This window comes from Trichosurus vulpecula, chromosome 3 (genome assembly GCF_011100635.1).
Source record: "Trichosurus vulpecula isolate mTriVul1 chromosome 3, mTriVul1.pri, whole genome shotgun sequence".
Taxonomy (NCBI): domain Eukaryota; kingdom Metazoa; phylum Chordata; class Mammalia; order Diprotodontia; family Phalangeridae; genus Trichosurus; species Trichosurus vulpecula.
Window position 1 is genome coordinate 335,121,165 of NC_050575.1, and position 22,236 is coordinate 335,143,400.

At 38.4% G+C, this 22,236-nt stretch overlaps 1 protein-coding gene across 2 annotated transcripts in view; it reads right to left on the reverse strand.

The window, feature by feature from the left end:
• EML6 (EMAP like 6) overlaps positions 1-22,236 on the reverse strand; it is a 313,373-nt gene that overhangs the window by 49,661 nt on the left and 241,476 nt on the right. For both annotated transcript variants that reach the window (XM_036748788.1, XM_036748789.1), the window contains exons 24-27: positions 16,724-16,812; positions 9,887-10,063; positions 4,277-4,478; positions 4,033-4,159 (exon numbers count right to left, since the gene is read on the reverse strand). In XM_036748788.1, the coding sequence (XP_036604683.1) occupies positions 4,033-4,159; positions 4,277-4,478; positions 9,887-10,063; positions 16,724-16,812 (595 nt within the window). The remainder of the gene's footprint in view (positions 1-4,032; positions 4,160-4,276; positions 4,479-9,886; positions 10,064-16,723; positions 16,813-22,236) is intronic.

Consider the following 22,236-nt stretch of genomic DNA (forward strand, 5'->3'; position numbering starts at 1 on the left):
ACGCTTTGACATTTGCAAAGTGCCTTACATATATCATCAGATTTGAATCTAGAAGGTAGAGACTAGGGGTATCGTTACCTCCATTTTGCAAATGAGGAAAATGACAGGAAATGAGGACGACTCAGACAAGTGAAGTGACTTGTCAATTATCATATTGCTAGAAAGTGCCAGAGGCAGGATCTGAATCCAGCACTTCCTGATTCTAAGTTCATCCCTGTTCTTCCTATATACTATGCCATACCTCACCTTACATTAATTGGGGTTCATTAGTGTTTGCTCCCATACATATCAATCTTTTCTGAACTATTAAGGAAATTCTTGCTTACTAAATATGCTTGATTATGTCTCTACCAAACGATCTTGAGTTTTTAAATTTATTTTTTTAACCATATTTGTGATCAGCTAGCTCTTGGTTTGTATTATTTCCAGAGATGTCATCAGAATGCTGAAATCTCTCCTCCTGCCCATGTCATCAGTACTAATAAGCATTTTCCACCTAAAATAAAAATATAAACCTAAACAGGCAAATTTCCATTTTTGCTCTGCCAAGTAAATGAGGTTCCATCAAGATTTTGTATCTAAACAAGAAAAACTGAACAAGCCATTTGGATCAAAATGCAGAGCAAAGGCCTGGATGTTTGCTAGAAGCTTTAAAGATGCCTTAACTGGGGCATGAAATGCATAAGAGGGAAAAGGAATAGGTAAGCATAAGTATAGGTTGGAAATCAGGTTGTATTGATTAAAGAATAGGAATCTAATAAGACTTGGTTTGATAATATATGTTATGGCTAGATGATTTGAAGGCGCTAGAGTGTAGCGCGGTTCATTTCTGGTTATCTTCATAGTCAAGTTGGATCTAGGCAGAAAAAATCTGATGAAATGTGCAGAAACTGGCTATTAGTATAGAGTTTACAACAACAGCTACCAACACTACTACTACTGCTACTACTATTACTACTGCTACTACTACTACTACTGCTACTACTACTATAACTACTACTACTACTCCTTCTCCTCAACCCATTTGATTGCATTATATAGATAGGGTCTTTGACAGGGTGTAAGATTTTCTCTAAAGAGAAGGCAATTAATTTAGGCAAACCAAGCTTTTAGATTTTAAAAAGTCACAAGTGAACCCACACGTCTACTTGCATGATAATTCTATTTCTCTGATTTTTCTTAGAGTCATTAAAGCAACCCCTATGACTGCCCCAAACCACACTAGAATAAACTATATTACATATGTTTCTATTAAACTTTTGCATCTTAAAAAAACAAACTAGAAACATCTCATAAAACTGAAAAATTAAGAGACTTCACAAATAAGCTTCAAAATACACTCATGCCATCCACAAAACAGCCATTCTTATAGGTTAACTCTGGCATATGGAACTACACAGAAAATAGGAGAGAAGGAAGTTTCATTTTTGTCTGTCTATATTTCTTAATATATATTACTTATATAACTTAATACTAAATAGAGATTTGTTTCGAACAATATATTAAATACAAACAAAACAAGTATATTGTTTGTATGCTAAACAAACAATATGTCGAACATGCAAGCTTAATTGTTCTTCCTAGGCAAAGAAACGTTTACAATATCATAAAGGGTTGTTGTCCTTTGTGCTCGAGGAGGACCAAAATGACATCACTATGTTGGAGTTCAGGTACAGTGTGTCTGACTGTGGCTGATCAGACCAATGTAAGCTCAGAAGGCTCTACCACAGGTTGGGCACCAGTAGATCATAAGAACATTTGGAATGGAGATGTCTGTAAGCTTACGTATCTCACATTTCAATGATGAGTTTTTCAAATATCTTTATTGTATAGTTACTACATGGTATATAGTATAAGCTACTATACCATACTGTCCTATAGTAGCTAGAGTTCAGGCAGTGAAATCAGGAAAACTTGGTTTCAAATCACGCCTCACTAGCTTTATGACTCTGGGCAAATTATTTAAACTTTTCAACTTCCATTTTCCCTTCTCTAAGATGGGTATAATAGCAGCACCTAATACACCTTGTTGTAAGTATCAAGTAAAATGATATATGTAAAACACTTTTTGAAACTTAAAAAGCTATCTAAATGGGAGGTATTATTATTGAGCGAAATGTACTTGAGGTGGCCAAAGAGGAAAAAAAAGGTTAGAATGTTTATGAAAGAGAAGAAAGACAGTATTCTAATGACATATAAAGGTCATGAACTTTCTTGGAAGTGACTTGGATGAGAGTCAAATGATCAGTTAATCTCTCTCCCTACTTCAATTTTAATATGTTCATATTAATAAATCTTAGAGTTCTCTTTCCAGAGAAGCTAAAATGCTTTGGGAATTACCTCATCGATCCTTACAAAACAGCCTGTTAAAAAGTATGAAACAATACTAGCAACCTCCTTTTCCATATGAAGAAAATAAGGAAAAGAGAAATTCAAACACCGAAGGCCTGGAGTGTCCACAAAGTCCTGCGTTCATCTTCAACAGTGAAATGCTAGTTGAGGCCCAAATATTTTACCCAGATCGTTCACAGAAAGTGAACAGCATGGAATAAATTGAAGCCATTCATATATTTGACTCTGGTTAGGTCCACACTGATAAAATATACTTTCACAGTTCAACAAATTCTTCTCAATCAAAGCCTTTCAGAACCCGACTAGTTCCTGGTCATCTCACTCTAGAAGCCTTTCTTGGTTATACATTATATTTGGTGAAGATTCTGTGGAGGTTGTGGAGATCATTGAACTAGGACCAAAGCTGATACAAGAAGTCCTCCTAATATCTTTCCTTACCCAAGAGAACGTCTACAACCACACTCCATACCTCATATAAGAAACTCGTCCAGGGGTGAAGAGCCTGCAACCTTGAGGCCACATGTGGCCCTCTAGGTCCTCAAGTGTAGCCCTTTGACTGAATCTAAACTTCACAGAACAAATCCCCTTAATAAAAGAATTTGTTCTGTAAAACTTGAACTTCGTCAAAAGACCACACCCAAAAACCTAGATGACCACATGTGGCATCAAGGCTTCAGGTTCCCCACCCCTGACCTAGTCTTTTGTCACTATGATCCTGGTGACAGATGATTCTTCCTAGAAAAATTAGTCTATTCTCATTACCTGAAGTCTATGCTCTTTATAGGAGTATTTATAGATAAAATTGTTTTTTATATGAGTAAGCAAAATGTGCTCTTATTTTGACGTAAGCTTCATTAAATATACAAAGAAAAAGTTTTATTTAGCTGTATAGGGATAGGGACTAGGCCTGTGATTTCATTGGTATAGAGCAGGAATCAGCAAACTGTGGTCTATAGGCCAAGTTTGACCTGCCACCTGTCTTTGTATGGCCTGCTAGCTAAGAGGGTTGTTTTTTTGGTTTCTTTTGATAAACATTTTAACCATTCTAGATTCTAGGGCTGTACAAATCAGGCAGTGAGCTGGATTTGGCTCTCAGGCTGTAGTTTGTGGACCCTTGGTAGAGAGGTTTCCTAGATGAGGAAACTTCTCTCCCAATACAGGTCGTCACCTTCTTTGAAACTTAGAGAGTTGTCTAAGAGTGAGTCATCTAGACCCAACACAGGTCAAAGACAGGGCTTGAACCCGGGTCTGCCTGGCTCCAATGCCAGCTCTCTATCTACTCTACTATGATGTGGGTTTGAAAGGGTTCAAATGACTATAAAAGTTCTTTCTGGTTTCATCTTCATATTACATTTTAAATGTAAGATCCTGAATCTAGGTAATTTCAGATGTTTCCTTAGTCCTTCTCTACAGCAGCTTATGCCCACTACATAGCCAAAAATAGCTTCTGTTATAATCCTGGGATCTCTGGTTAAATTGGAAACAAAGAAAATCTTCCTCAGTGAAGGAAGCAAATCAGTGTCCTGGATGTTCACCACAACCTCAGTGGCTGTTTTCAATGTCAGAAATATCCAGATGATAAATATAAAAAAACTGTGTTAATGTAAATTCAAGGGCAGGTAACAGGATAAATATAATGAAAGGGTACAGTGAACATAAACAAACCATAGACTGTCATACCTTTCCTCCATTGAAATCTCTTTCAGCTGTTGGTGTGGCTTAGTACCTTCCATTTCCCTGATGCTTACCGCGTAGATCTTAGTGGTATAATCAATGGCCTTTTCCCTGGCCACATCACTGTCATAGCCTCAAATCACAAAAGTGACAAGATTAGAAATTGCAGTTTGGTGAAGGAGTACATGAAGAGATCTGGATAAATGGGAGAAACCCAAATCAATTCGTTTATTTGGGGTGTTTGACTTACCTCCATCCTCTTCAGCATCTGTATCTGACTCCTCACTGTCAACCAATTTACTTTCCTGGGTTCCTACAAACTCTCTTGTCCAGATCATCAGAGCAGTATCAGCGCCGCCTACAGTTAGCAGTACTGAATCATTATGTAACCATCTGACATTGGTGACGTGGGCCCCGTGCCCCACGTATTTCTTGAATTTTGCATGTTGGCCCTGCAACATAAGTAAACTACAGATTACAAAGTCAGCTTATCTTTTGCTTTCATCTTCCTACTTTTTCCTTATTATTTTCCATCAGAATTGCTTCAGGACATAATTCTAAGTAAGCGGCTTGGTTAAGGAACTATTTTGAAAATTATATGAGCAGAAGCTGTGGCATCTGTTACAAACAAAAAATGTTAAGAAAGGTTACCACAACCCAGAGATATTTAAATGAAGTGGGTCAGAATTAAGGAAGATGATTTAGTGTAGCAATTTAGACATCCGTAGGCATTGGGAATCTTTTCGTATGACTGAAAACAACTAAACACATGAAAAATAAAATCTTACTCAGATAGTAGAATTTATTGGCAGCATCCAAAAGGTATAAATTTAACGTGAAAGTTTGTTTTTATTTTGATCACAGTTCCCATAAATCATTGATGTATGTAAGATACTGATTCTAGGGGTGGTCCCAATTGCCTCTTTAGCTTCTTTCTTAAGGAGGTTTATATCCAGTCTGTGACTCAAAAAAAGCATCTGTTATAACTCAAGATTCTTGAAATAGACAAATAAAACCTTCCTCAATGAAGACAATAGGATAATCTACTGGACATTATTAATTATGAGCTCAGAAGTAATTTCTACCACCAGAAATATATGGATGACAGAGATAAAGAGATAGTGCTAACTGGGACTTAGAGAAAAGATAAATACAACGAGGGGCAAAGTCCTGTTAGTGTGAGGAGACCTGATTCTAAAAATGAGCTGAGGATGGCAAAAAAAAAATGCTAAGGACAACAAGAAGGACTTTTTAAACCTATGCTCAAGACAAGAAGAAGATCAAAGATATAGAAGGCCTGATGACAGTGGATGATAGAGAGAAGGCAGAACCATTTCACTCTTATTCTAGCAAATGATCTTCAGATTGGGAAGAATAGGACAAAAATGATTTCCAAGGGGTTAAAACACAACAAATGAGGAGATGGTTAGAGAAAACTGTGATGCTCTTTATGAATTCATTTCACTGGGATCAAACGAACTTCATCTCAAAGCAGAAGGAACTAGCAGATATAATTGCTAAGCTGCTAGTGAACTTTGGGAGAGCATAGGGAATAGAAATTGGAGAAGGGCAAATGTTGTGCAGATTTTCAAAAAAGGGAAGAAGGTAGGTTCTTCCAAATAAAGGCCAGTGAGCTTGATATTACATTAGGGTAAGGTTTTAGAATATACTAAAGTAATGATTTGTGATAACTCAGCATTGATTGGAGAAATGCAAATTAAAACAATTCTGAGGCATTACTTCATATCTATTAGATTGGCTAACAGGACAGAAAAGGAAAGTGACAAATGTTGGAGGGGATGTTGGAAAAATGAGACATTAATGCACTGTTGGTGGAGTTGTGACTTGATTCGACCATTCTGTACAGCAATTTGGAACTATGTCCAAAGGGCTATAAAACCATTCGTACCCTTTGATCGTTCAATACCACTATTAGGTCTGTATCCCAAAAGAGATAAAAAACAAAAAAGAAAAAGGACCTATATGTACAGAAATATTGGTAGCAGCTCTTTTCTGGTGGCAAAGAATTAGAAATTGAGGGGATGCCCATCAATTGAGAATGGCTGAATAAGTTGTGCTATGTGATTATGATGGAATATTATCGTACTATAAGAAATGATGAGCAGGATGCTCCCAGAAAAACCTTGAAAGACTTGCAGTGGCCTAATGAAAAGTGAAATGTACTGTGTACAAAGTAACAGCACTATTGTAAGATGATCAGCTGTGAATCACTTGGCTATTCTCAGCAATACAATGATCCGACAGCTCTGAAGGGCTTATGATGAACAATGCTAGAGAAAGAACTGATGGCATCTGAATGAGGAATGAATTATATTTTTTAAACTTTCTTTATTTTTCTTTCACAACATGACTATTACGGATATGTTTTGAATGACTACACATGTACAAACTATATCAAATTGCTTGCCTTCTCAATGACGGGGAGTGGGGAAGGACAAAGGGAGAAAATTTGGAACTCAAAGTTTTAAACACAAATGCTAGGGGCAGCCAGGTGGTGCAGTGAGTAGAGAACCAGCCCTGTAGTCAGGAGGACCTGAGTTCAAATCTGGCCTCAGACACTTGACACACTTACTAGTTGTGTGACCTTGGGCAAGTCATGTAACTCTAATTGCTCTGCCTTCCCACCTCCAAAAAGAGAAAAAAAAATATAACAAAAAATGAATGCTAAAAATTGTTTTTGCATGGTACTGGGAAAAAAGAAAAGAAAAAAGTAATGGTTCGTGAACATTTATTTAGAAAGGGAAGTTGTAATTAGTAAGATCCAGCATAACTGCAACAGTAACAGGTCCTGCCAGTTTAACCTCATTTCCTTTTACACAGAGTTGACAGTACAGAAGATCAGGGGACTGCTGCAAACATTTTATCTAACTACATTTTATCTAACAGTATTTCTGGAGAGGCTTGGACTGTCTGTCTTTCAAGGGGGCCTATGTCTCTAAAGACTCTAGTGTAATTTTTTCCAAGCTAAGAAAAAGATGAAACTATCACAGGATTAGACTGGGGGGCGGGAGGAGAAATGTTCAAGAGAAATCTCTCTTGAGAGATATTCAGAAAGAGACAGAGATAGAGAATGAGGTAGGGAGACAGAGAGATAGCGACAGAAACGGTGACACAGAGACAGAGAGAGAAAAGTGGCAGCAGCAGCAAATGGAGGATGCTTTCCAGGAGAATGACTCCTTAGAGTCTAAGCCTAGTAAAGGCTGGAACCTTTTCCTTTCCTTGGTGCCCCACTTAGTTTTTGAGAATACAACAGAGAGTGTCTGATTTTGCCTACTGAGAGAAACTGTTGGAACAATGGTGTGTTTGCTCACCTTTCTGTTTCTTTTTTCTGTTCTACTGCTGTATGCAATAGATTTTTTGTTGTTGTTGAGTTGTGTCTGACTCTTCCTGACCCCGTTTGGGGGTTTTCTTGGCAAAGATACTAGAGTGGTTGGCTGTTTCCTTCTCCAGCCCATTTTACAGATTAAGAAACTGAGGCAAACAGGGCTAAGTGACTTGCCTAGGGTCACACAGCTAGTAAGTCTCTGAGGCCAGATTCGAACTCAGGAAGATAAAGTCTTTCTCATTCCAGGCCTGACACTCTATCTACTGAGCAACCTAGTTGCCCTATGCAATGAAAAACATGGTTTATTACTGTGTTCCTTTGATATTTTAAATTTTGCTTATGGATTATTTGTATTTTTTAAAAAAAACAGTGGTTTTCTAGATAAAAATAAAATAATTTTAATGGCATCCTGAATTGGTGTTTTTGCTAATAGAGAATGTATGTGATTAGGAAGGATGTTGTGGATAATTGATTAAATCAAATTCAATTATCTGGGAAATCTTTTTTCCAGCCTGACAATTTTAAATAAATCACTTGCTGTGTGGAGGATCAGAGTCTTATGAATTTTGTTAATAATCTGTGTTTTTATACTTTGTAACTTTGTAGAGAGGAGAAGCCATGAGGATCCAGACCCCTTGCCATGGATTAAAACCTTCATGAACTAATCTTATCACCAAGCAGTCGGGTTGCTCTGTACCAGGGGCTTTCTCTATCTTCAGCCTCCTGAAGGTGGACTGGGGAGGGGTACAGGCAGAAACCTTAAGAGAAGGCCATGCATGCTCTGAGAGGAGTTCAGTTGGTGAAGACAGGCATGGTCAAAGAAAATGAATTCCAACTGCTCCTCCAAAGGGTACTCCTCATCCAAACTGCCCTCCACAGTGACATCTGCTGGGCATCACATAAAACAAAGTGTCTCCTGTACTCCTTGCATAGAAGATGAAAGAGATGAGAGCTCCATAATAGGACAGGTAAGATGATTCAGAGTTTAGTAAATGACTACACCCAAAGAGTGGTCATTAACGGGTCAATGTCACCTTGGACGGAAATCTCTAGTAGAGTACCCCACAGATCTGACTCTGGCTCGGTGCTACTTGTCACTCTAATCAGTGAATTGCATGAAGACAATTGACATGCTTATCACATTTACAGATAATGCAGAACTGGGTAGAGTAGCTAACACATTGGATGGAGATCCAAAAGTTCTTAATCAATTAATAAAAAAGTATTTATTAAGCATTTAGTTTGTGGTAGGCACTGTGCTAGGTACTAGGGGTACAAGGACAAAGATTAAAATAATTCCCTCTTGCAAGGAGCTTAGAATGATGGGCTTTATCTAATAAGATGAAATTAAATAGAGATATGTGTCAAGTCCTATACAGTTCAAATAATCAACTCCATGGGGGCGGGGGTGGGGTGGGGAGGACACACAACAATGTGCAAAAAAAAAAAACCAACCTGGAAGTTTTAGTAGATTATAATTAAGTGAATTAAGTCAATTAAGTCAACGGTGTGACATGGAAGCAAAAAAAAAATGCTACTCAAGCTAAGAGAGGCATAGTGTACAGAACAAAGGAGGTGATGGGCTGTAGTCTGATCTGGCAAAATGTCATCTGGAGTACTGCGTTCACTACTGATAACATTTTAGGCATGCCTCTTGACAATTCTGAGCATGCTCAGTGGAGGAAGAGAGACCAGGGTGGTGACTGGAGACCATGCCATGTAAAGATCAACTGAAGGAATTGGGGATGTTTACCTTACAAAAAGAGAAGCCTTAGAGGGAACCTAACAGCTGCTTTCAAGAATCTGAAGGGGTATCATGTGGAAAAGGGATTAGACTTTGTCTGCTTAGTCCCAAAGGACAGAATTAGGAGCAATGGGAGATTTCTGCTTGTGATGAAAAGCTTCCTCTAGCAATTACGAATTAGATTAAGGGTAGATATGGAAGTGTGTGTCAATTGGGTGGTGGCCTCTTTCACAAAGGGTAGGGACGGATGGTGTCAGAAACCAGCAAGAGTACATCTGAAATTGGTCCATACTCTGTCTTTGGCATACGTGTTGAAGAATAGGTACTGCTCGGTAAGATAGCTTCTTTCCTCGTTTACAGTACTCCTTGGCACTGTCAAGCAATTAAGAAACCTTTTCAGGATATGAGGGAACCATTTTATGTGTCACACCAACAATTTATGAAATAGTCAACTAGATTTTTATGTTTTTTCTAAAGTACCTAACTTAGTTCCTTAGTACTTGGGGACCAGCTAACAGTACTGGGAGATTCTGGTTTAAGCTATAAAAAATGATTAGTGGAAAATTCTTCATTTATCATAAATAATTATAAAATCAAAATGAATTTGAATAAAACAAATAAAGAATAAATGAAATAAACCCATAGTTTAGTATGTTGAAATATACTAGAATATAAAATATAAATTATATCTTAAAAAATCAAAATTAATATTCTAGAGCACCCGAGTGATTTGTGTGATTGAACAAAGGTGGTCAGATGCTGTTATTTACCTTTACAGGATATGAAAATAATTTTACAAAGCCAAAGTCATCTCCTGTGGCTAAAAGGGAGCAATCTTTGGTAAGACTAGCAGCATTCACATCCGTCACATCGCTGTGTGCTGGCCAGATTCCTTCACAAGTAGGACCCAAAACACATGTCCATGTGTCCCATTCTATCTTCTCAATCTTTAAGAGGGGAGGGAAGAGAAAATCAGTATATTTGGAACAAGACATTGTCACATTTTATTTTCAAAATGGGAGGGAAGCTTTTTGATACTAAGTAATCCCCAGTGACAATCACAGATTTCCGGTGTTTTAGTAGTTCTTATGTTCTATCCCCATACTTTTTTTTCTTTCCCTTTATTATCTCATTCAGTCCTACAGCTTAAACTATCATCTATTTTTTTTAAAGTTTTATTGATGTGTTTTATTTTGACATTACAACCATTTATAGATGACTCCCCCACTTTGTGAGAGGTGCTTACAACAAAGTAAAACAGTTAGGCAAGACATCTGAAAGGGCATGTGACATTCCACAATTATAGCAATCCTCTCCCGCTTCTCTATGTTAAAAAAAAAAGTTAACAGAAATCTATTTTCTCTCCCTTTCACCCCTCCCCCCACTCCATTAGGGGAAAAAAAAACAGACTGGGGCCGCTAAGTGGCACAAGTCCTGGAGTCAGGAAGACCTGAATTCAAATCCAGCCTCAGATACTTACCAGCTGTGTGACCCTGGGCAAGTCACTTAACCCGGATTGTTCCCACCCCCCACCTCTACCACAAAAGAAAGCAAAAAACCAGACTCCTTGATTTCTCCCATACTTATCCCTTCAGTTTTTTCTTCATGTTTCTGCTTTTGCCCTTCCTTATGCCTCAAATTCCCTCAACCTGATTGAAATTCAGTTTTTCCAGTTTGAGTGCCATTTTCTCCATGACATCTTCCCTGATTGCCCAGTCATTAATGCTTTGCCCTCACACATAATTCAAATATTATTTGGCTTGTGCCTTTTCTATGCAGTTCTCGTGTATTGTCTTGTATGTATGCATATGCCATCTGCCCTGTCTCTGGCTTGTGAGCTCCAGGAAGGAGGTGATTATCACCTTAATCTTTTTCTCTGCCTTGGAATCTAGCACAGTGTTTTGCATGGATATAAATTAGGGCATTAACTGTTGAAGTGGTAACCTAAGCTACATAAACAGCTTCTAAGAAGCATGACCAAGTCTTTCTAAGATCACATCAATATAATGTCAAACATTCAGATAAAAACTGAAAGATGTAGCAAAATATTGTGATCTAAACCAATGTTCTCAATTTTTATAAGTATGAGAACCTCTTGTTAATGTCAAAACATATCAGATGCCCACAGTATAGCTGTGCATGATTGTCGCTTGATTTGTAAAACATGTGATGAGAAAAAAGCTACCATGAGTTCAGTAACGCTTTTAAAGGAATCTATATCTTCTTTTGGGCAGTGAGGTAGTGCAGTGGCTGGAGCACTGGGCCTGGAGTCAGGAAGAGCTGAGTTCAAATTTGTCCTCAGACACTGACTAGTTGTATGATCCTAGACAAGTCGCTTAATCCTATTTGCCCCCGTTTCCTCATCTGTAAAATGCGGTAGAGACGGAAATGGCAAACCATTTCATTATCTTTGCCAAGAAAACCCCAAAAGGGTCGTGAAGAATCGAACACAAACTGAACAACAAGCATTTTATTTATCATGGTGGTATCTATGCAGATTTGATAAATAAATGGTGATACAGTTGTGTTTAAGACATATTGTTAGTGGATAGAGTGCTGGACTTGGAGTCAGTAAGGCATGAGTGTGAATCCTGCCACGGATACTTTCTAGCTGTGCGCCTCTGGACAAATCATTTAACCATTTTCAGTCTCAGTTTCTTCATCTATACAACGGCATTCATTATTGCACTCATGGGCTTGTGGTGAGAATCAAATTAGGTAATGCATATAAAGCTCTTTGCAAATTGTAAAATGTTCCATAAATGTTAGCCACTATTATTATTATTGTTATGGATAAGAAATAGGCCCGTGATTTCATTGACATGGGAACTCTCTCGTGAAGAAAGCCCTTCTACCAGTATAAGTCAGCATCTCTTCCGAAACTTATGGTCTTAGAAAACAAATGAGAAAATATTTGTAAAGCACCGAGTACAGTATTTGGTGCACGGTAAGTACTTCATAAATCATTGTTTCCTTTCCGGATCGCTGGGAAGTTAAATGACTCGCCCACAGTCACACATCCAGTGAGTGTCAGAAGTGAGATATGAAGCCAGGTCTTCCTGGCTTTGAGGTTGGCCCTTTTCCCACTCTGCCATGCTGTCTCTTGGCTACATTATTATTAGTATTATTTGCTCAGTCCACAAAATGGATGTTTGCTTATTTGCTACGTTGAATTTGGTAGATTTTTGTTGGAGCTAAATTAAGACAAAAATGTCGATGTTTTATATATATATACACACACATATACACATATGTACACACGCATACATATATATATATATTCATATACACAATATACATATGGGTGTATGTGTGTGTATGGATTTTGAGACCCCCTGCAACAACTTAGCCTTCCACGACACCTTCAGCTCACTGCTATAGACAATGCAAGAAAACTGGGTCTTTGGAAAATGTGCAGATAATGGATTGGAGGTTTCATTTTTGGTTCAGATAAATAGTCTTCTGTAAGTCATAATCTAGGTTGTTTTGGGTGTTGTTTAATGCATGGTGATGCCATTAGCAGTCTCCTCACTTCCTGTCATCACTCCACCTGCCAAAGTCATAAGATGTTTGGTTTTTTTTTGGTCTTTTTACTGCCTGCTTAATTTACTTTATGCCCTGGAGAGGGCCACCATGTGGCTTTATACAGCTGTTCAAGTTATATTGGCTTGTATACAAGTTTTGCACTTGGAAAAGAGCTTTGCATGAAATGCACAGATGGGAGATTTGCAGTCAGTAGAAGCAAAATTCCAATAACATGAAGGCTCTGATTCTTAGCAATAGCCAAAAGAAGTTGCATTCAGTTTTCCTGGGGGATTTGGACATGCTCATTTTCATTCAAGATCTGATTATTGCTCTCTTTAGAGAAGTACTTTAAACCACTTTTAAAATGACTTAAAAAAAATTAGGAAGATGTAGCCAAAATCGAGGCCTAGTCTGCTCCCTGGGGGAAAGGTAGATTGTTATATTCCAGTAGTGCGTAGCCTAGATTTCTGTAATTCTCTGCTCACTCTCCTTCCTTGGAGGTGTAATTACAGAGATACAGCCTGGGCTTTAGTCAGAGTGCTGTGTGATAATGGGATATGTGTCTATTTCAAGTTCCTTGTTCCTTGGGGAATGGGCCGGGCTAAACACAGATTCTGTTCTGTGCATATGCTAGCCTTGCTATGAAAATTGTATTGGATTGAGCTGACAGAAAGCCACTTTGGAGTGGGTAAGTAGGGGACCGGGGTGCTAATTTCCTCTTGCCTTTCCTAAGTTTTGTGCAGGTACAGCGGCGGCCCATCTTTCCCACTGGATTATCACTATCAGATCTCTTTGTCCATAGGCTTCTTTCTGAAGAACAAGGAAGGTCGGTGGTGTGGTGGATAGAGCACGGAGCCTGGAATCATGAAGACCTGAGTTCAAATCAAATCTCAGTCACTTGAATGGATCTTGAATGAAAATGAGCATGTCCAAATCCCCCAGGAAAACTTAATGCAATTTCTTTTGGTTATTTCTAAGAATCAAAGCCTTTGGGGTATTGAATTTAACTTCTACAAACTGCAAATCTTCCATCTGTCACTTATTAGCTGTGTGACATTGGGCACACCTGTCTGCTTCAGTTTTCTCATCTGTAAAAAGGGGATAATAATAGCACCTGCCTCCCAGGGTTGTTGTGAGACTCAAATATTGAAACTAATATTTGTAAAGCACTTAGCCCAGTGCCTGGCACATAGTAGGTGTTTAGTAAATATTTGTTTCATTTCTTCTAGGCAACAGCCACCGAGCTAGATATTAAGGGAGAAATTCTAGGTTCCATCTCTGGCATATTCATTTCCTTTCTTTTTCTAAAATTGTTTCCCTCTGCAATTGCATAAAAGGCTCCATCATAGTACTGGCCCTGGTAGCAGGGCAGGAAAGGGCCATAAGCCCTGGAACTGTTTACCCTGAGTCAGACCCATAGAATAAGGTTTGTGAGGGAGTGGTTTGAATGGCATCCCAACCTGAGTTAGCCACTCTGTGGACACAGGCAGTAACTAGGAAGGGAAGGGAAGCATTTATATATTGTGGTTGTTGTTCAGTTGTGTCTAACTCTTCGTGACCCCATTTGGGGTTTTCTTGGCAAAGATACTGGGGTGATTTGCCATTTCTTTCTCCAGCTCATTTTACAGATGAGGAAACTGAGGCAAAACAGGGTTAAGTGACTGGGCCAGCTAGTAATTGTCTAAGGCCAGATTTGAACTCCGGAAGATTCATCTTCCTGACTGCAGGCCCAGTGCACTCTATTCACTGAGCCCCCTACTCCCTCTAACTAGCAAAAAATTTCACCAGAGGAAGCAAGTGCTCATTGGATACCAGTTTCAGAAACTGTGATGAATAATGTTAAAACATGGGTCATTCAAAATGATAATTGGCACTCCCCCAAATAAAACCCCAAAACTTTTAGAACCAGAAGGGCTTTTAAGACATGACCTACCTTAATGCCCTGTCTTCAGTCAGAGAAGGTATTATTAGTCTGGCTTAGTGACTAGAGGACTGGAGTTAAGAAGATCTTGGTACACATTGTGCCTCAGATACTTGCTAGCTATGTGACCTTAGACAAGTGACTTAACCTCTCTGTGCCTCGGTTTCTCCATAGCTATATATTCAATAATTCAGAATATTAAGATTTCCTGTCATTCCTGATAGCCATCAGTTAAATTGTACAGTATTATTTTCAAAGTCCCCTTTTCCAGAAATTTCACAAAGTGACTATGGTGACTTAAGAACTTAACTATTTAATCTGGCTCCCAAATCATGAAAGATGTTACATATTATAATACTGTTTTTTTAATTTAAAAAATCCCATAATCATAGACTTCAAGCTAGAAAGACAATCTAGTCCAAAGTCCTCATTTTACAGATGAGGACAAATGAAGTGATGTGTCCAAGGTCACCAAAGTAAGAAGCGGCAGAGCCAAGATTTGGCCCCAAGGTCATTTGACTCTGAATCTAACACCCTTTCTACTGGTCCACACTCTTTCTTGGTCAAGTTCAAAGAACCGGGATCTGGGAGGAAGTTGCCGCCTAGGTGCTCAGTTCTTATTTTGCCACCTGAATATTGAGGGACTACAGGCAGCTCAACTAATTTTCCTGAACCCCAGCTGTTAAAGGATCATGGCTTCAGACCTGGAAGGGATCTTAGAGTGGCACCTTAGGGTGTCTGAAGCACAGAACAGTTAAGCGACTTGTCCAAGGTTATCAACCAGAGCTCTTCAAATTGGGATTTGGGGAGAAATGAGGAAAAATAGCTAAGGGGAAGAACAATTTTTGATATTAGTGACTACTTTTTATTAATCTTGTTGCATTTGAAAGTAGTTAAATTCAAATACCATAGCATTATAATCCACAATACTCTATATTTCTTTAGTATTTGCTTTCTAACAACTTCGAAGCATTTTACACACCAAAAATTTATTAACACTGAATACCTTTGGGTATTTTACAGGTAGGTTGGCAAATTAAGGAAGAATGAGGGTAAGTTATTTGTTCAGTGTCTCCCAATTAAACAACAACGTGACTTGTAATTACTGGTTTTCTGCCCTACATCTTTCTTCGCAAGAATGCATATTTTGAAAAACACAATATGTGAAAAACATTATGAAACCTTAAAGCATCATATTGTTTTTATTGTTCAGTCATTGAGTTATGTCCAACTCCTTGTGACCTTGTGAACCATACTGTCCATGGGGTTTTTCTTGGTAATGATAATGGAGTACTTGGCCACTTTTTTTCCCCAGTGGATTAAGGCAAACAGAGGTTAAGTGACTTGCCCAGGGTCATGCACTAAGTATCTGAGGCCAGATTTGAACTCTGGTCTTCCTGACTCCAGGCCCAGTACTCTATCCACTGAGCCATATAGCTGTCACCCCGCCGCCTCCTCTGCCCTGCACCCCAAGCACCATATAAATGTCGTATAAATGCTTTTTCTTCCTCCTCTTCCTCTTCCCTGTCCTCTATTATTGTTAATTTTATTATTATTTCCTTCTATCTTGTCTAAAACTAGATAGCAGATCAATGAGTCAGATTCTCCTATGGCCTAAAAATACTTCCTGAGAGTAAATTCGACCATCTTGGACAAAAGCAGTATCCACCATCTTTCTGGGCCATTCTGATTCAGTTGAATACACTGAAGCTCTAGTTTAGGTAGTGTCTGAAAGAGTTAACAGTTTCCAAATGTGCTTAACCTACAATTGGGTTGTAGCTCAGTCAGGGGAAAAATATGGCTCATCGATTTCAAAAATAGCTTTGTGGAGTAGAAGAGATATGTGGGATTGGAAGGAAAGGAATCCCTAGTGGCAAGCCCTAGGTGAGGAAAATGAAGGGAAAAAAACCCCTCTAATCCTAATTAGTAGCAGTAGACTTACAAGAAAGGAAAAAGAAAAATGAAAGAAAAATGGTCTTGCTGCACTGGTGATATATCAAATAACCTGGTAAGAAGTTAGGGAAAACAGAGTTTTAAGAATTCCTAATCAAGAAATCATTGCCTCAACCATCATTTTTCTTGTTCCTTATATCAATAGTTATAAAATGCATATATTAAATCTTCATGAAATATTAAAATTAACCTTGAATATGTTAATTACCTCTGAAGCTCTTATTATGTGCCTTTTTCCTCTTGGGGCTTCGAAAAAGAGTTGTTCTTTGGCACCTGAGTTGACTTGTAACAATTTTCCTGTTTATTGTGGAATGAAGTAGACAGAACATTTTAATTCCACATTTGTTACAGAATGATAAGCATGCTTCTCATTGTTTTGTTTATTTTAGTCAAAGGCTCAAGTTGATTCTTAAAAAAAAAAAACCATTGAACACTGTAGTATCGATATGGGTTCACTCTCTTGACAGCATTATAACCCTACAGAGGCAACTTTGAGGTGACCTTCAAAATATGGCAGAATCAGGCTTATGAGATTTTATTCAATGTCTGTCGAAAAGGAAGCGAACACTCCACAGAAGTACTAGATCGCCACAAATGTATCTTTTCTATATTGGTATGTTGCCTTCTAACACAAAGATAAAGTGAAAGCCAACTGGCATTGGCAAACAAATCCATGTTCTAAATGAGATCCGAGGTGTGAACACTCAGTTCCTCCGTCCTGGACTCAAATCTAAATTTGTACTTTAAGGCTTGCAAACAGTGAGGCAAAGACACACCAAACAGACCACATATGCCCATTCCTTCTCTTTTATTTCTAAACTCTGAAAAGATCATGTTTGTGTGCTAGAACAAAAATTTGACCACAAAATGATCTTCCAGTTCAAGGCAAAATTAGAATTTTTGATTCATAGCAATTCATACTAGGAATTACCTCTTAAATTACCAAGTCTAACTTCTGCCACAGCAGAGCTGTGTCTTACTCAACAATATTTTGTAGATTTAAATGACTCAGAGTTGAGCACTTCCACTATCTTTATGAAATGTCATCTTTGAAAAGATTATATTACCATAAGGTTTTCCAATTGACAACATATATATCCAATGAATTTAGAGGTCAAACAGGCACTAGCTGGTCCTGGAAATCTGGTCTCAAATGTGACCTACCTCATATATAGTCTCCGTTACAAACAGACGCCAAACTAAGTTCATTTAGCTGTTGCAAATGTCCAGAGCTTGGTGAGGTACATGTACTAAGATGATGAGAATGTGTCTGTATGTCAGCCCTAAAGCTGCAGGCAAACTTGAAAATGTGGTTTCCAGGATTGGTTATGGTGGTTGGTAGCATTCTTCTATATGTCTAGGGATAGGGGTTATTACATGAGGGGACTCCCAGGAAGGGAAACTCAAGCAATGAAAACTATCTCTTTCTCTGCAAGTTATGACCTTAGTGGGCTGCCTAGAGCACCAAGAAGTTAAATGTCAACCTTACACATCAGAGGCAGGACATAAGCCTAGGGCCTCCTGACTCTCAGGCCAACTCAATTGTCTGTTACAGCATGCGATGTCTCTACCCTGACTGTATTGTGGAAAACAAAGGAGAAAATGGAGTTGCTATGACTTTGGCTTCTTTGGCACTAAAAAGAATAACTAATATTTCTCCCAGGGAGCAGAATAAATCTGGAAAGCAATTTTACACTTGAACATTCTCTAGAGAGACTGCAGAGAACAAAAGCTATATAAAAGGAAGGTTAAAAAAAGAGCTCAATGAAAATATCCTTTTAAGATATTCAGAGTCAACTCCAAGTCATTCATAGCCATCAGCATGGGTTGGGTAATTGGAATTCTCTGATGCCTCGCTGTAATTTTCTTTTTAATTTCTTCCTTTACGTAGTCTTTTACAAAAGCTCTTTTAAAATACCACCATGAACTGGGTTGAGTGTTAACTTTTTATTCTCCTTGCTGTTTTCTGATATTGGCATTAATATTGAGTGAAACCGTCTAAAGAGAAGGAATGGGAGAGAAAAGTAAAAGGCCCAGATAATTCACAAACTGTATCATGGATAATCAAAGCTATTTGTATTTTCAGTCTTCACAAGTGACGCTTATGCCTGGACCATCACACATCAGGGCAGGGAATGAAATGCAGTTAGCATTTACATGTCACCTACTACACGTGTCAGGCACATTGCTAAGTGCTTTTTACAAATATTATTTCATTTGATCCTCACAACAACCCTTCTAGATAGGGGCTATTATTACCTGAATTTTATAGTTGAGAAAACTGAAGCAAACAGAGATTAAGTGACTTGCCCAGGGTCACATAGCTAATATTTTTCTGAGGCCATATTTAACCTCAGTTCTTCCTGACTCCAGGATGAGTGCTGTATTTACTTACTACCAGTTGCCTTACCAAGTCCTGCACACCCTCGAGCCTGGCCCGTGGTCCTTGGGCTGAGACCTCAGTCTCCATGATGGAAGGGCCACTGAAGACCAAGGTGGGGCTGGGAAAAGCTCAAATGGAGTCTGGCCGTTGGTGAAAAGAATTGGGCCATTTGGTGGTTTGTTATTTTAACTAACTCATTTTGCTGACTAGGTACTAAGCTCTATTTTTGTCTATTCTTGAAGGACTAAAATGCTTTTAGCACCCTGATCCAGAGCCCCAACTCCCCCAATATTGAAATGACCCTGTATATTTTTATACTGTGTTCCCTCAAAGTCTCCACAAATATATTCATTAAAAATACCTACCTACATATATAATATTGGAAAGGGACAGATTCCAATTTATTTTCTGAATAAATCTGCTTAGTCATAAAGCTAATATGTTTCTAAATTCAGTACTCAAAGTGTCAAACCAAATAGATCAATGAAAATGGGTATGAAATGACATCTTAAGCAAGTCACTTAACATCTCGATTCTCTAGACAACTCTCTGAGCCTATCAGTTGCAGAAAAGCATCCACCTTACCAAGGACTTTCCCAAACCAATGAAACCCCAAGTCCTATGTTCTACCCCAGAAAATGGGCAAAAGGTTTAGGTCAAGGTTGTATTTCATACTGTCATCTCTAGAAGTAAAAAGGAAGGTCATTCTGACCCTGCAGAAGGACAAGATTTCATCTTGTCATTGGTGGTACCCCTGAGAGAATCTATGTCTCACTTTCATTTCTAGGTCAAACACTCTTGAATTTTTCTTAGGATCAGTGGTTGCTATGGGTAACAGAATAGCTTTAGCACAAAATTGATGCTACTTCATTGACACAGGTCAGCAGGCATATTCTTTTATTTGTTGTGATAGAATTAGAAAAAAATGAGGCATATCTGGACATAGAATTTTGTCTACTGTCTCCCCCAAGTACAATAGGATGTTGGTTTATGAAAATCAGGTGCTTGACTGTGCAGTTGGGGCCTTTCCATGAGTCAATTCAATTTAATTAATTTCAACAAGCATTTAACTTGTGTCAGACACTATGCTGTTCAGTCAGTCAGGGGCTGCATTTAAATTGGGAGATTAAAGGTTCAAAAATCCTAATATAACTAATGTCATCATCTTAAAAATTAGCATTAAACCCTCCAAAAGTCCAATGTATTCCAGTGGGTCAGAGCTTCAGCTGTTTGGTCTTAGTCCAGTGCAATCTCTTCCAAATCAAACTCACAGAATCTTGGAGCTACAAGGGGTCTCCAGGACATGGGATCTAATAAAACTTTTCTCTCCTACGTACCTGACAGTGGGCATCCAGCCTTTGTTGCATGCTTAGACATGAGCTAAAAGACTTAACTATAAGAATCTTAAATTGCTGAAAATGTTAAATTCAATTGAAAAATCAGTCTTCTTAAATACATTTGCAACTAACTTCTGGATTGCCTGACTCAGTTCTTGGGCTCTAAATATACGGATATGATGTTTTCCAAAGCCCAAATCAGGAAATATGACTTTAAAAGGATGTTTCTCTTTGTAGAGGCTCATCTGTTCAAAAATAAAAGTTAAGGGAGTTGGGCTTTAGAACTTTTATGGTTGGTTAGAGCTCCAAACCTAGATACTATGATTAAAACCATACTTTCTTTGTCCTGTCTCTGAAAATCCATGGCTGCCATATTGATGAAGTTAATGCAGACTTTTCATCATAATAGAGATTCTTTTTGTCCTGATAACATGACCCATCCAGACTATTATTCCAAATCTGAGTAAGAAAGGAAGGAAGGGGTTAACTCACATCAAATTGAAGTGGACTAATATAGATGAAATTTCTTAGAATCATAGGCTTTTCTATTTTAACATTTCTATTTCTTTTATAAATGAGATTACTAAGATAAACCAGAACCATGTGTAAATTTCACAAGTAGCATTAGCCTTGGCTGCCAAGGAGGTAGCAAAGTGTAATGGAAAGAATGCTAGATTCGTAGTCAAACACCAGGACCTGGGTTCAAATATTGGCTCCACCATTTTAATAATTAGGGGATGTTAGGTACATCACTTTACCTCTATGGACCTCAGTTTTCTCATCTGTAAAATAAGAGTGTTGGACTGGATGGCATCTAAGGTCCTTTCCGGTTCTAAATCTATAGTACTGTGATTTCAGAACTGGCATTGCAATATACCACATCTTTCTTTATTTGGGAGCCAGATTAGCCGATCAAGTTCTAGACTCACCATGTTCATTTTCTGACAGAACATATTTCTAGAAAGGAGGACTTTGAAAATGCTTAATACAAGACAAAATTACTTCACAGTTTAAATGATGGATATATATTCTAAATGATTGGAAAAGGGAAGGAAAAAAGCATTTATTAAGTGCTTCCTATGTGCTAGTCACTGCGCCAAGTGCTTTTCAAATATTTCATTTGATTGGCAATGGGTTCACTTGAACCTACCTCTCTCTGAAGGCAATCAGCATGGCATACAATTCGAGGCATTCACCTAAGACCTGAATTCAGGGTCAGTACCTGTTCTCTCATGCCTGCATCAAACGGATGGGAAATCTGCTCTCCTGCTGCATTTGCTGGAATTACAGTAAATTCTGATAGGACAGACTTGGTCATAAACTACCCTATTTTACCTTGTAATGTCTGAGACACAGACCAGATTCAAGCAAGACAAATGCTATCATGACAAAGAATCTCCAAATAACAATCATGTCTGTCTTGGCTGAAAAGTCATGTTTCAAGCAATAGTCAAATAAATATTTTCCTTCCTATGGAAAGAAGACAAGATGGATTGGTCACCTGGCAAGATGGACAATCAGAATCCTTTATGAGTATCCTTGCAAAGCCAAAAGAAAATGGGGAAAGTCTTTAGCATATTGGGTGGACTTCCTCTGGTGAACTTGAGAGGACCTGGGCAAGGGTGAAATAGGATAGGCAGGCATCGATGGGGTATGATCTGCCTTCCTGAAAGGAACATTCAAATTGAGGGCATCACAAAGCCATCTGAGTGTTCGAAACAATGTCCCAGTACAACAAACGAACCTACATTACCCCCTTGGAGTCTGTTATAATGCAAAGACCTGCAATACAAAACCACTGAGAACTGAACTAAGAGTAAGCCTCATTATCAAAGGGGATAGGTTAGCATAACGATGTCCTTTTGTAGACTGTAGAGGAAGAAAAGAAGGAATGGGAAAGGACTATTCTACAAATGTGCATACAACATGAAATAGAGGCATGGCTCCAGGGAGGTGTGGGTATCCAGGGCCGGCTTAGGGGTAAAGGTAGCTCTCTAATTC